We start from the raw sequence: 13,186 nt of genomic DNA on the forward strand, positions 1-13,186 counted from the left end.
TGAGTTAGAAATGCTAGACCTTGGGAGTATGCTTTCAAATCATAATCAAGAAACTGCTGCTGTATTTCAAGAACTGATTGATGTTTTAAAAATTGAATTTTAAATTCACTAAAATAATGAAGATCAGGTAGATACCTTCCTAGTAAACAGTATGGTGAGTTTAGGCTAATTCTTAAACTGCAGAATTCCTTGTCTGCCTTCCCCAAGAATAATGCTTGCAATTGAGAGACATTTCTCGTTCAGGTTGGATGTCAACACAGCATTTCAGTTTAATTTCTGAAACATGGTTGCAATACCTGCTGTGTGGGGAGGTTGGACTAGATGATCTCCAGAGGTCCCTTCCAACCTTACTGATTCTATGATTCTATGAAAATCCCTCTTTCAATTACAATTGCAATTTTTTTGGTGTCTAAGGAATATGGAAGTGGAGCTGCAAGTGCAAATCAGTCAGAAGGCCATGAATCCACACGCATGGCCCGGATGGCTTCTCAGAAGCAAAGCAGAAAAAATACCCAGGTTCGTCTCTCTTTTTCAATTTCTTAAGCTCAGTACAAAATTTGGGAATGGGTAGGATTTAGGTATACTGTGTTAGAACTCTTGTTCTTATCAGTGTTTGGTTGCAGCTCACTTGAAGTTAATGGTGTTGATTTGTTCATTTTCAGAGTTTCAAGAGGAAACCTGGTCAGGCAGACAATGAACGCTCAATGGGAGATCACAACGAACGTGTCCATAAGCGACTGAGAACCATAGAATCCAGTAGTGAAGCCAAACAGAATACAACTCAACCTAAACAAAATGTGGAGGAGGCTGATGCATTTGAGCACATTAAACAAGGCCCTGAATGCTATGATGCACAGACCTATGGTATGGTGGTGTTTCTGGATATAAGGAGTTGTCATTGCAGAATTAAGTCCCAAAGCTTCTATTTATCCATAGTTTTTCCCAGTATCATTTTTTTTAATTGTTTGGTCTGGTTATGTTTCTTTGGTTTAAGATGCAACACTATTTCAGTTCAGTAAACACTACTCTTCAATAATTAGGTTCAAACTAATGATAGAATTTTATTTTCAAAAATACTGAATTTGCTCATAAAGATGGGATTTTAGTCTATTAAACCTACTTAAAATATCTTTTCTCCTAATCTCACTTCATTTACTTTGAAGACAAAATTGCTCCCACACATGCTAAATATTTAGGTTAACATAAAAGGTTCTTTATTCTGTGTCAAACAAATTGATGGCTCTTAAAACTATTCCTCTAATTTAAATCTAATTAAATAAATTTATTTCTAGATTGAGTGCAGTAATTTGTCTATTTTACTCATAAAGTTTTCAGAGCAATAGCTCACTGACACAACATGGCACAACACAGCAAAAGATAAAATTGATGATTGATGCAGTAATGCAGGTGATCTTTTCTGAGGTTCACTAAAATTGATAAGCAGTGGCCTCAGAATGCAATGTTATCTGTAACATTACTACTTTTCCTTTCTTTTTTCCCCTTAATAAATTCCCTCCCTTTGTACAGATGTCGCTAGCAAGGATCAGGAAAAACCTATTATACCTCTTGAAGAAGAAAAGAAAGAGGGAGATCCTGAAGATACACCTATGGAAACAGAAATGCAGAACGATGAGGACCTCAGAGCAGTAGACGCAGAAGAGTTGAAGCCAGAAACAAGGAAGTCTACAGCCACTAAAAATCCTGGTATATATATTTTAAAATTCTAAGTGCACACCGAAAAGTACGTCTAAATGTGTATGTAGGTGTTTATAATTACATATAATGTGTTTATATGCATTTTCTAAGACTAAAGTATCTGCTTTTAATTTCTTAAATTGATTGAGCAGCAGTGTGACTTGCTGCTTTCTTTCAAGTTAATGGTCTCTTTATTTGCTGCTTTGAGGAATTCAAAAAGTAAACATTTTTTCACTGTTAGACACAATGCAAATAACTGTTATACACCAATGCATTGCAATCTCAGCAGCAGCACATTACTGACCTTTTATATGTAGTTTCTGACAAAGTATCAGGAGGTTGGGGAGCTGAATGACATCAGGTGCAGCAGCAGCACCCAAGTGTTGCTATCTTGCCACTTTCTTGCCTGAGTGGGAACAGAAGCAAACAAAACTAAGCTGCCTCAAATAAAATGTCACAGCTGTGCATGGTTGGTAGATGAGAAGATGACAGATCAGACTTCTTAGCCACACAGCCCATATAAACAAAATGAGCTAGATATAAATAGTATCGTGAACAATTTTAACAGCAATGTTTCCTTTGAGTGAATCTGAACTAATGAAACTGTAGGCTGGAATTTTGAATGATTTTTCTTACCAAATAACATAAAACGTGCCTGGAGAGAGGAAAGAGCTTTTGCAGCCTGAATTTACCTTCTCTCCTCACATTCCCTTCAGGTTTGATCTCCTCACATAAATCTCTTCCTAAACATATTAGCAGTATGGTACAGGCATGCATGTAATCAGTCTTACAGTATTTGTTTTTCCACAAGATTTTCTAACAGCATGTACTGAAAAACCTGTGTCTTTGAAATATATCATCAAATGTCATACTTCCTTAGAATAATTCTTAAAAAATCAGTTGACTGCAATAAGAAACACTGCTGAAATACAATTTCTAGTCCACTTATTCGTTTCTAATTTGAATTCTGATTGACAAGAAGCCATTCCATAACAGAAGTAGATTCTTCTCATTCAGAATATAAGAAAAAGTTTGCCATTATTTTTTAAATGATGACTTTCTGTATGTTCTCAAATTCCAATGTACCTTATGTTACTTTATCAGAGAGTCTAAGTGACACTGAATTCCATTCACAGATGGAATTTTCAAGTGTTAGATTTGTTCACTAACACTTCTGTTCATTACGTAATAAAGCTGCAAAAGAGAGAAACAGTTTGCCTAAGGAAATGCTTATCTGTTCTAATGTGTTGCAGGTTCCTGTATCATGTGTTCCTAAAGTTGTTTTAGAATTTATTCCTGCAATTGATTATTTTAAAATATATGCAGTCCTTCTCTTCCCAAATAATTTCTGGGATGCATTACAAAGCATACGAGTTGGTGTAAAAGAGTTGAGATATAATACTGGTTCTCATATTTTTTTGTATGTGTATACATATATGTGTATTTATATGACCAACGAGGTTAGTAAGAATTCTGTGGTTCCAGGATCAGGTGAAACAGAGTTGGAAATCCAGACTTTTGAATCTGAGGATGTGAATGACTCTACTACTGAAAACACAGCAGAAGTGACAGAAGAGAAGCCAGAGAGAAGCAAGGACTCTACTATACATACAGCCCATCAGTTTCTAGTGGACATTCCCCAGGTATGGGGAGCATCTTCTCATGATTACAGTTATAGAAACAGTCTATTTTAAATGACCTGATTTCATGAAATGGAATTGTAATGTTTGGAATTACTTTCATTAGACAATTCAGTAGCTTGCTGTTCTTTAATACCAGTATAGAAAGTAACACAAAACCAAAGGTATATACCATGGAATGATACCTTTTAAAATGGAAATACTTCACTATTGATTCTATGTGGGAAGGTCCTTATTTTTGCCCCTTAAAATACCTTTTATTTTGCTAACTGCCAAGGACTGTTTTGCTCAGATGAATTTGCTGGTCAAATTTCCAGGTAGGGAGGAAAGTAATGGGCAAGAGTGTGGCCTGAAGATAAAAAGGATTCAGAGGGGTGTTACAGCTATGCAGCAGTGACCTTAAAATACCACTGTGGACAGAGAACTCATCTCAGTTAGTACTCCACAGTACACTGCAGTGAATTATGAATCTTGTCAGACAAATAGTTGTCATAGCTTAGAAAATCTTGGCACTTCATTTAACACTCATAGTTGCCCAGTGTGAAGTGTTAGAGAGCTGTGGAAAAAGCATATTTTGTCATAAGCTTTTCTGGCACATAAGCGGTTGATGGTGGATAACCAGATGACGAAATAAGAATAACAGTGTCTGTTTTAGAAATACACAGATTTTATGTTACATTATTGTGTCCTGAGTACATACCTTGAGGTAGAGATTTTACTCTCTGAGCACACACAGAAAGGAGTATGTGCCACGTATTTGCTATTTCCCTCTTAATGCATAAAGATGTGTTAAATGAGAGGATACTCTGTTAGTACAGTGAGAATAGCTGAGTGCTTTTCTGCGACTGATGTGAAAAACCAGGAGAAGCACTGACCAGTTCCAGTAGTTAGCATTAAATCAAACGGGAGGGGGAGCCCTTGCAGCAGCAGTTAGAGAGGAAGGGGGAAACACTGCTAAGGAGAAAAGTGCGAGTTCTCATCTTTCAGCGAGAGAAGAAGCCCTCTCTGTGTACATTCTTGCTCCCTTTCTTAAGCCTGTGGTAGCAGTTCAGAGTTCTGCTGCTGTTTCTTGAGGAATGGGAAGTTACTGGTACTGTTTGGATTATGTTTATAGGATTGTTTTGGTTAACACAGTAAACCTGCAAGTTATGCATACCACATGCTACTGTTTCACTAAATTATGGTCTTGCAAGTCAGGAACGTAAGTTGTCACTGAAAGTATAATAAAAGCTGAAGAATTGTAATATACCTGGCATGTCCTTTTACAGAAGATCTTACCAAACAGTATTTTTTGGCAGGTAAAGAGGAAGATGGTATTTGATTCTTTAAGTGTTTAGGTGAGGCTTTGAAATATGTATATGTAATTAATTGAAACACATTTTATTTTGGAAGATACTAGATAAATAGGTAGTAGTAAGTAGTTTGATTGTCATTAAAATCTGATGTTTATGTCAAGATAATTTGAATGAATTGTCCTAAAGTTCTGTATTTGATATTTTCATTGTCTGTATAATATAAATTTTTGGCATTATTTCTGTGCTTACTGTATCACAAGTTTGGTTATCTGGGGGAAGGTGTTCACCCTTCCTGTACATGGACATTATTCAAAAATGGACATTTGGAATGAAATCTTCCTTCAGGTTTTTCAGGTGTTTTTGTGTCTGAAAGAATGAGAACACGGTCTCTTTTTATAATCTGCTAAGGTTTGAGAATCAAGAGATGTGTGAACTTACTTTACTGTCTCAAATATACTTTCAGCGCATCATTAGAGATCCTGAAGAGCTGAGAAAGGAACTCGAAAGGCAGTTGGAAGCTTGGCAGATGCAGCAGTCTGGAAATCCAGATGAGGTTAGTGACCTCATTTTAATATAAAACTGTCTTCAGAATCTTTGGTGTACATTATTTCATTTTGTTTTCCTGCTGAAGCATTGAGGAAGCAGAGCAGACTGGAATCTAAATATTCAAAATTGTATGATTTTAATTGCTGGGGGTTTTTTGTTATGTTTAACTTCTCCAAGAAGAAAAACGATCCTATTTTTAAAGCAGGGCAATGCTTTAGTTTTACTTTCAACATGCTCTGTGCAATCTGCAGAAAGTTATTCTGCATTCATCTTGATAATGATCTCTAAAAATTGCATAGTTAGGAATATTTTTCTTAGCCCTGCCAAGTTCCTTCCATTTTGAGTAAGTGTCATGTACAGTTAACAGTGTCAGATACCACTTTCACAAAATCAGAATTAACAGAAGGTGCCTCCTTCAGTTGCAGTGATAGAGTTTGAGTTAACTAACATCAGAACCAGAATCTGATGTTAGATATTGGCTCTATCTGAGCCATGACTCAAAACATATTTGGAAATCATTCCTGAATGAAATGGCTAGAGTAGAGACTCATTTTGCTGAAACATAATTAACATAAGTAATGTTGGTTTTGATGTCTGATGGAGAACTTTGCAGTTTATGGCTTGCCTTGCTGTAATACTAACTATGAGATGGTGGCCATTACCAGATGTTCCTGTATTGGCAGCAACACTAAAGTTGCTTCATCAGCTTCTGGAGAAATGATCATTGCATGTTGTAGCTCTGTGGCAGCAAAAGGAATGCTTTAAGTCTAATGCATGTTGTCACTGTTTAATAGAATGTTCACAAAACTCCCTCATAGTTTCACCTGATAATTACTTAATACTTTCCCCTTTGTACACTGAAGTTTATTTTCTTCTTTCAGGCAGTGCTTCCAAGTGTTTTGGTTTTGCATAGTTCACATTTGTTTCTTTCATTACTATAATGTGTTTTAGGAAAAGGAAGCAACACAGTTGTGGCAGAACTATTTGGCACTGACAGCTCCTCTATCACAGCAGCTTTGTGAACAACTACGACTCATATTGGAACCCACACAGGCAGCCAAGCTGAAGTAAGTTGGGCCTTTCTGAGGCTGTTAAACTCTTATTTTGAGAACTTAATGTCTTTACAATGGCAGCTTCATGCCTTCCTTCCATTTTAGGTGCGTAGAATTAAGAGCTTCTCTTAGAAGCACTAAACATCCATCTTTGAATAGAAATAAATGTGTTTTTTAATCTATACCTACATATAAAAATTACAAATGCTGTATCTACAATATTTTACATTTTTTTTTCTGCATATGCTGCATAGGTCAGGATTTTCAGAGTTAAGTATTTATCAATAATCCCCTTAACTTCATCTGTTTCCCTTTTAACTTTCAGAGGAGACTACAGAACAGGGAAAAGACTGAACATGCGCAAAGTGATCCCATATATTGCTAGTCAGTTCCGAAAAGACAAGATTTGGCTGCGAAGGACCAAGCCTAGCAAACGACAGTACCAGATTTGCTTGGCTATTGATGATTCCTCTAGTATGATAGACAATCACTCTAAACAGGTAAAAATAAAGCAGGAAAGCAGGGGGAAAAAAATCCCTTGTTGATGAATATTTTATCAGCTGTTGACCTGTTTCACACAGAAGTGGTGATAATTAGAAAGCCTGACGTTGGTGATCTAGAGCAGTTATTTTTCTGGTTCGTAGACTTGAACTCTACAAAAGGCTGAAATTTGCTTAGTTATACAGTTCATGGGAACATTAAGTATCAGTTCATCATAGTTCTCTTGCAGGCTTTCTACTAAAAATGTGTTTCCTTCTAAATAGTTATTTCAGCATTTTAATTCAATAGGCTGCATAAAGTGGTGTGTCTACCTAAATCGACAGGCTGAGGTCCTCAAGTAGTCATTGCAATAAAAATATGCTACTTCTATCTCACATAACTATACTAGCAAACCAGATAGGCAGTCTTTTGTTTACTAGAATATGAAAAATAAATTCAGTAACATTTTGCTTACTGAACACTGAACTGAGTAAAACCTGAAAAATCTTACTTAGTCTTCATTGAAGTTTTTTCTTTAATAGCTTGCATATGAATCCCTAGCAGTTATTGGAAATGCACTGACTCTTCTAGAAGTGGGACAAATTGCTGTGTGTAGGTGAGTTTATTTTAAATGTGATTTCTTTTTTTTCAAGATTTCAGAACAGATTAGTACCAGCTTCAAGCTCATACTACTTTTTTTAACTTTTATTTTTTTTAAGCTTTGGAGAGACTGTTCAGCTACTGCACCCATTCCACGAACAATTCAATGACCAGTCAGGAACACGGATATTGCGCCTTTGCAAATTTCAGCAAAAGAAAACAAAGATAGCTCAGGTACGCAATTAATGCCCCCTGGGCAACAGGTTTACAAATCTTTTGCAGGCAAGACATCGACAGCTTCCTGGCTTCATAGTCACGTGGTAACTTGAACAGGTTGTTTATATTTGAGTGTTTGACTGCTGATTAAATAGCAATGAGACAGTGGTTAGTATCTTGTAAGACTTAAAGGATTTTGCTTGCTTTTAATTCTGATCTATGTCACTTTAAAAGATTCAATTATCTCTGTACTGGGTCTTAACCTGTATTTTAGGTACGAGCTATCAATCTTACTCTTGTCTGTGCCCCATTGCCAAATGCCATCAAAGTGTGTGGGAACTCAGGAGGTATTCATGCCATGGATTCAAGCATAGGAGAAGAAGGAAGAACTTTAACGTTTGTCAGATATCACTTGGCTGGTTCCTGAAGAAAATAACTTTCTGTAGTAATACTTTTTGGACATTTGTGAAATTTTCTTCTTCTAGGAAGTTTTTTTGCACTCTTACTTTTCCAGAGTTGAATAACTACTTCAGCAATTGATAAAGACTGCAATCCTAGAATACAGTTCCAGTCAGCAGCAACCTCTATGCAATATATGTGGTATTACTTATCAAATAACATAGAAAAGGCAGAGAGTTCAATAAAAATGTTTGGTTTTCTCTGATAAAAACCTGTATTTTTTCCTTGCTGTAAAGATTTAATCTTAGCACCTGCGGCTAAAATTAGACACTTAAAATTGGCACTTTCGGATATTTAGCTCAGTGAGCAAACTGAGGAGTGCTCTCCGCTGTTAATGTTTGTTTTTATTAAGTTTTGGAACTGCTGGAACTTTGCAGAGGACTGGAAGGCAAATGTTCTGTCAGTATTACATGTAAAAGCAGGAGACCCGAGCAGCTTGATTGTGATCTTAAGCATGCTGAAATAGGGAGCAATTGACAATTTACATCTCCTTAATTGTAATGATAAAAATGTAACTAAATAAACTGGTTGCAAGTGGAAGCTGAAAAAGCTCAACCTGGAAATAGAGTGTATACTTTTAACAATGAGGTTAATTATTTGAACAGCTTATGGAGGTTTTGATGGCTTCATTAGCACTGGAAAACTTGAAATTCAAATTGAAGGCTTTTTTGAAGATTCTGTAGTTCAAAAATAGTTAATAAAATTGAAGCAGGAGTTAATGCAGGAAAGTGCCGTCTGTGTCTGTGTAAGCAGTCAAACTAAACTGTCTTGGCATTTAAAATACAGAAATGTGTTTTTTTATAAATACTACGATTATTATTTTTATTATAATAAAATTATCTGACCAACGTATTTGCTTCTTCTGCAGTTTCTAGAATCTTCAGCAAATATGTTTGCTGCAGCACGGCAATTATCTCAAAATATTAATCCAGGTAAGCTTTTTTTATGTTAATATTCATGTTGCCATGGCAACTGAATTATTGCTGTGGTCCCAAAGCAACATCTTATCAAAAAGACTCCTTCCACTGAGACATCACTTGCCCTAGGCTTTGAGTATTGCTTTCTCTAAAAGAACATTTGCTTGAAATTTAGCTCAAAACCCAGAAGACATTTACTTCATAATTATCAGTAGATCACTGAAATTCTGTTCAATGCTTTTTAAAAAGAGCATGCCTTACTTGCCTCTCTTAAGAAAAAATCCTCAGTCATGATTACCTAATTGAAATTGAGAACTTGAGGTCTTAGACACTGCCTGCTTCTGAGCATCATCCAGCTACCTATTGACTGTAACTTGCTAAGCACTTGAGAGTCTGACTTGCATAGGTATCCAGAAGCACCTTGTTCTGAAGAGAAATGCTTGCTTCCTACCTGCCTTTCACTGTGGTGCAGATTTAGGTTATGAGCTGCTCGCATTTCCCAGGAAAGCAGGAAGGCTGGTTATCTCAGGGCTGAGCTACAAGTAGCCTCTGTTAGTCTGCTTTGTGTTTGTTAGAAGCTTGTCATGGTGGTACCTATATTTTCAAAAACAGTCTTGTAGTTAAAGCACTCCAGAAGCAGGCAACCCAGGTTTCAGAATCCACTTCTTTGCTTTGCAGCAGAGTGCCCAGGCTGCCAGAGTATTCAGAATGCGAGACATGTCTTCTCCTGTTGAATTAGGTCGGTGTGCAGTAACAAGCACATGGAGCTAGCAAGAGAACAGGTGGTAGGAGACATCACCACCCTTTTGTAAAAAGACTAAGCCCTGCCACATTCGGGACTTGTCTGCAGAAAAGTTGTAAGCCATTGAGGGCAGGACTTGCATTTCCTGCTGACTCGACTCCTCTGTAGTGTTTTTTGAGAGACAGAGAGAGAGGGGGAGAGAGAACATGTAACCTAGCTGGAATGGGTGGCCCTTTAGAGAGGCATGCCTGCTGACTATAGGCAACTTAGGCAAGCCGGAGCAAGGGGCAGAATACTTGGTACTAGTCCCAAGGCCTGAATGCCCTTTCATGGTTGGACTGCCTTGAATGTGCCTTTCTGTTTAGTTTCATCCAGAAGTAGCCCATTTGGGGTACTGAAAGATTGCTCAGTGATGGAAGCCAAGGCCCATTAAAAAGGAGACAACAGGGAAACACACTTCAAAAGCATAATTCTAGTCCAAAGTGAAATGCTAGTATAGGTGGACCCATAGGTACCTGCTTTAGAAGAGCTAGACATGGTCTGTTCCAGTGTAGCAGCCACTACTCTGCAAAGCTAGTGATTAGTGGTTGGACTCTTAAAATTTAGCCAGCATTTAACTACTCGGCACTTACTGGGCAAGAAGGGCAAGGCCATGACTCAATTCCTTAGATATCTTACATGCCTTTCATCCTTTTTATGGACTTTTTTTTTTTCTCAAGTTGTTCTCAGTGGTTCCATGCAGTGGAAAGGATTATCTTTCTTGACCTACTTAAACTGCATTTGCAATGTTAAGTCACAGAATTTTATCTGATACTCACCTTCCTTCCAAAAACTTTGAGGGTTTTTCCGTTATACCTTCAGGACTAACAACAAAATATTCTATTTCTCTTTTAAATATATTACTCTAAATTTCTGTAATTTAAACTGTTCTTTGTGCTTAGAAACAGCACAGCTGCTTTTGATCGTATCTGATGGAAGAGGCCTTTTCTTGGAAGGCAAGGAACGAGTGACAGCAGCAGTTCGTGCAGCTCAGAATGCCAATATCTTTGTCATTTTCGTAGTGTTGGACAATCCTAATTCCCGGGTGAGTGAATGAACAATGGAAAAGTGTGCAAGTACAGTGAATGAGAACTGATACAAATCTTTTTCTTATCTTCGTAGCGCTTGATAGCTATCTTGCATCTTTTGCAGAGGTCAAAGATAGATAGTCCCATTTCACATTTTTCAGTGTCAGATCTTCTATAATTTCTCCCTATTCCCTAATCCCTACTGTGATGAAACAAACAAACAAACAAAAAAAAAAACCACACAGCTTCTATGCTACAAATATCCTGAATAAGAACTCCTTTTTTCTAATGTGGATGACTGTAGATTTTGCCATCAGAGAGCTGGCTGGCAGGCTGACAAATAAGTTTGAGAGCTGCTTTGTTCCTTCTCAATTTTGATTCTAAATGATTTCTTCTGATAGCAGTCTCCATTTGACCAGACAGCTGGAGTCAATATGAAATTAAGCCTCAGACAGAAGGACTATATGAGAGTTACTTAGTGCCTAAATTAGGGAAGTTGGATACTGTATTTGCTATCTGGGAAAAAAAACTGTCAAATTTCAAAGGTTAGGAAGCTGAACCATCTGGAGGTTTTCAGCTGTCAGAGTGCAGTAAGTGGGCAAACTTGAGCTTCACTATGTGGTGAAGCCAGGTAAGGAAGAATGTACTTGAATAGTTCATGTTTTCTTAGTATCGTATTTATTATCATTATTTTCCATAGGAAAACTCAACTGCATGGTACTAAATCCTTGTTGAAAACTTAATTCTCTAGATGACAAACTGTTATAAATTTCTGATTAAGTCTAGCTATGATGTCAAGCTAAAATTCTGAGCAGTGAAAATGCACTTTTCACAAGGGTGGTTAATTTTTTGAAGCACTACAGTGATCAATTAGGAAGCTACTTTACAAGAAGTACAGTTGGGGTTTAATCTGTTTTTGTCATTTGTCACTTTCAGCCCTAAAGAGCTTACAGATGACAGGAAGTGTCAGCAGAAGTCATCAAATGTATACAAGTAAACTAATAACAGTAAACTAAAATCATAAAATACTAAGGAAAGATAGAATTTATTTTTAGAAGTTCATATTGCAAAAGCTTTTCTGATATCTTCTATAGTTCTTTGTTTAGAGCACTTCTAGATAGAAAGGTAAAAGCATTTAGCAGCTTCATGTTCAGTTTTTGATATTTGATTTGACCTGCAATAGAACATTTATGTTTTTAATCTGAATTTTTTATTAACCCTTAATTTAACAAAGGAGGAATTTCAAGTATTTGAAAAAATAGCATAAATGATACCAAAGGCCAGTAAAGAATGCATGTAGTTTAGTAGTCCCATCGATTTTTTTTTTCTTTTTTTTAACAGGATTCCATCTTGGACATTAAAGTTCCTATATTCAAAGGACCTGGAGAATTGCCTGAAATCAGATCTTACATGGAAGAATTCCCATTCCCGTTCTACATGATCCTTAGAGATGTGAATTCTCTTCCAGAAACTCTCAGTGATGCTCTCAGACAGTGGTTTGAACTGGTGACTGCCTCAGATACTTTGTAGAGTTTGTAGACACAAGTAAATACCTGATTGCTGCTAAATTGCTGAAATATATGAAATGATATTTTGTTGATGAGTTCACAAGGTCTCTTTCTAACTAGGATTAATGTGCAGAAGCTGCCTTCTAGCAGTCAGACAGCCTAAGAACAAAATGGTTTAGGTGCACTCTCCTGTTTTTCAGAGGAGATTATGCAATGGTGAGACTGTCTTTGATTGCCTATTCCCATAAACAATATAAAACTTTCTTCAACTTCTCTTATAATAATTTATTACTTAAGGAAAATAAAAAGTATTTGTAACATTCACAGAAGTAAAATTATTCCTACCACTGTCTACTGCAATAACAAAAATCAGTCTTGCTTCTGGGAAGGTGCTTCTGCATTAGAACTTCAGCTGTCTTGCAGAAGCATTCTTTCGTTTCACCCATGCGGCTGATGCCTCTTTGGGAAGGAGAGGGAAACAGGGAAAGCAGATCGTTTTACACAACCAAAAAATAAGTACTTGAATACTTGAAACTTATACAATTAAACACATCCTCTTTAATTATTGCAATTTTTTTTCTGATAATGTCAACAGGGAGTCTTACAAAAAATGCCATTATGTGATCTTCCCTTTATTGATCAGCTGACACTGTGAAGTTTGCCCCTCTGTCCAAGGCAGACATTCAGGACCGTTTCATTAACCAGGTGTCTTAAAGCTGGACATGATTTTTCATTGCAAAAGCTATGCATCTTATATTGTCTGTACTAATAAAAAGAGGTACCACTGTTTGTAATTATGATGTCTGTTCTTTCACTTGATCAAAATGCGATTAAATCAGAACAATCTTGCCACATGGAAAAGCTGTGCAGTATGTGACACTGCACGAACATGACTTTTTGTATCAAACACACTCTGATTTTTGTAATTTCAAAACCTGTCCTCCTTTTATGAGGATATACCAGCTTGGA

At 36.8% G+C, this 13,186-nt stretch overlaps 1 protein-coding gene across 1 annotated transcript in view; it reads left to right on the top strand.

Annotated features, from left to right (window-relative positions):
• Positions 1-13,011, top strand: part of MDN1 (midasin AAA ATPase 1) — a 111,594-nt gene extending 98,583 nt beyond the window's left edge. The window contains exons 91-102 of the mRNA XM_062572752.1: positions 415-516; positions 663-864; positions 1,528-1,704; positions 3,181-3,338; positions 5,094-5,183; positions 6,128-6,243; positions 6,554-6,728; positions 7,251-7,324; positions 7,428-7,542; positions 8,852-8,915; positions 10,584-10,726; positions 12,051-13,011. Coding sequence (XP_062428736.1) covers positions 415-516; positions 663-864; positions 1,528-1,704; positions 3,181-3,338; positions 5,094-5,183; positions 6,128-6,243; positions 6,554-6,728; positions 7,251-7,324; positions 7,428-7,542; positions 8,852-8,915; positions 10,584-10,726; positions 12,051-12,239 — 1,605 coding nt within the window. The 3' untranslated portion in view covers positions 12,240-13,011. The remainder of the gene's footprint in view (positions 1-414; positions 517-662; positions 865-1,527; positions 1,705-3,180; positions 3,339-5,093; positions 5,184-6,127; positions 6,244-6,553; positions 6,729-7,250; positions 7,325-7,427; positions 7,543-8,851; positions 8,916-10,583; positions 10,727-12,050) is intronic.
• Positions 13,012-13,186: the final 175 nt, after the last annotated feature.

The sequence above is a fragment of the Rhea pennata genome, chromosome 3, assembly GCF_028389875.1.
Source record: "Rhea pennata isolate bPtePen1 chromosome 3, bPtePen1.pri, whole genome shotgun sequence".
NCBI classification, from domain to species: Eukaryota; Metazoa; Chordata; class Aves; order Rheiformes; family Rheidae; genus Rhea; species Rhea pennata.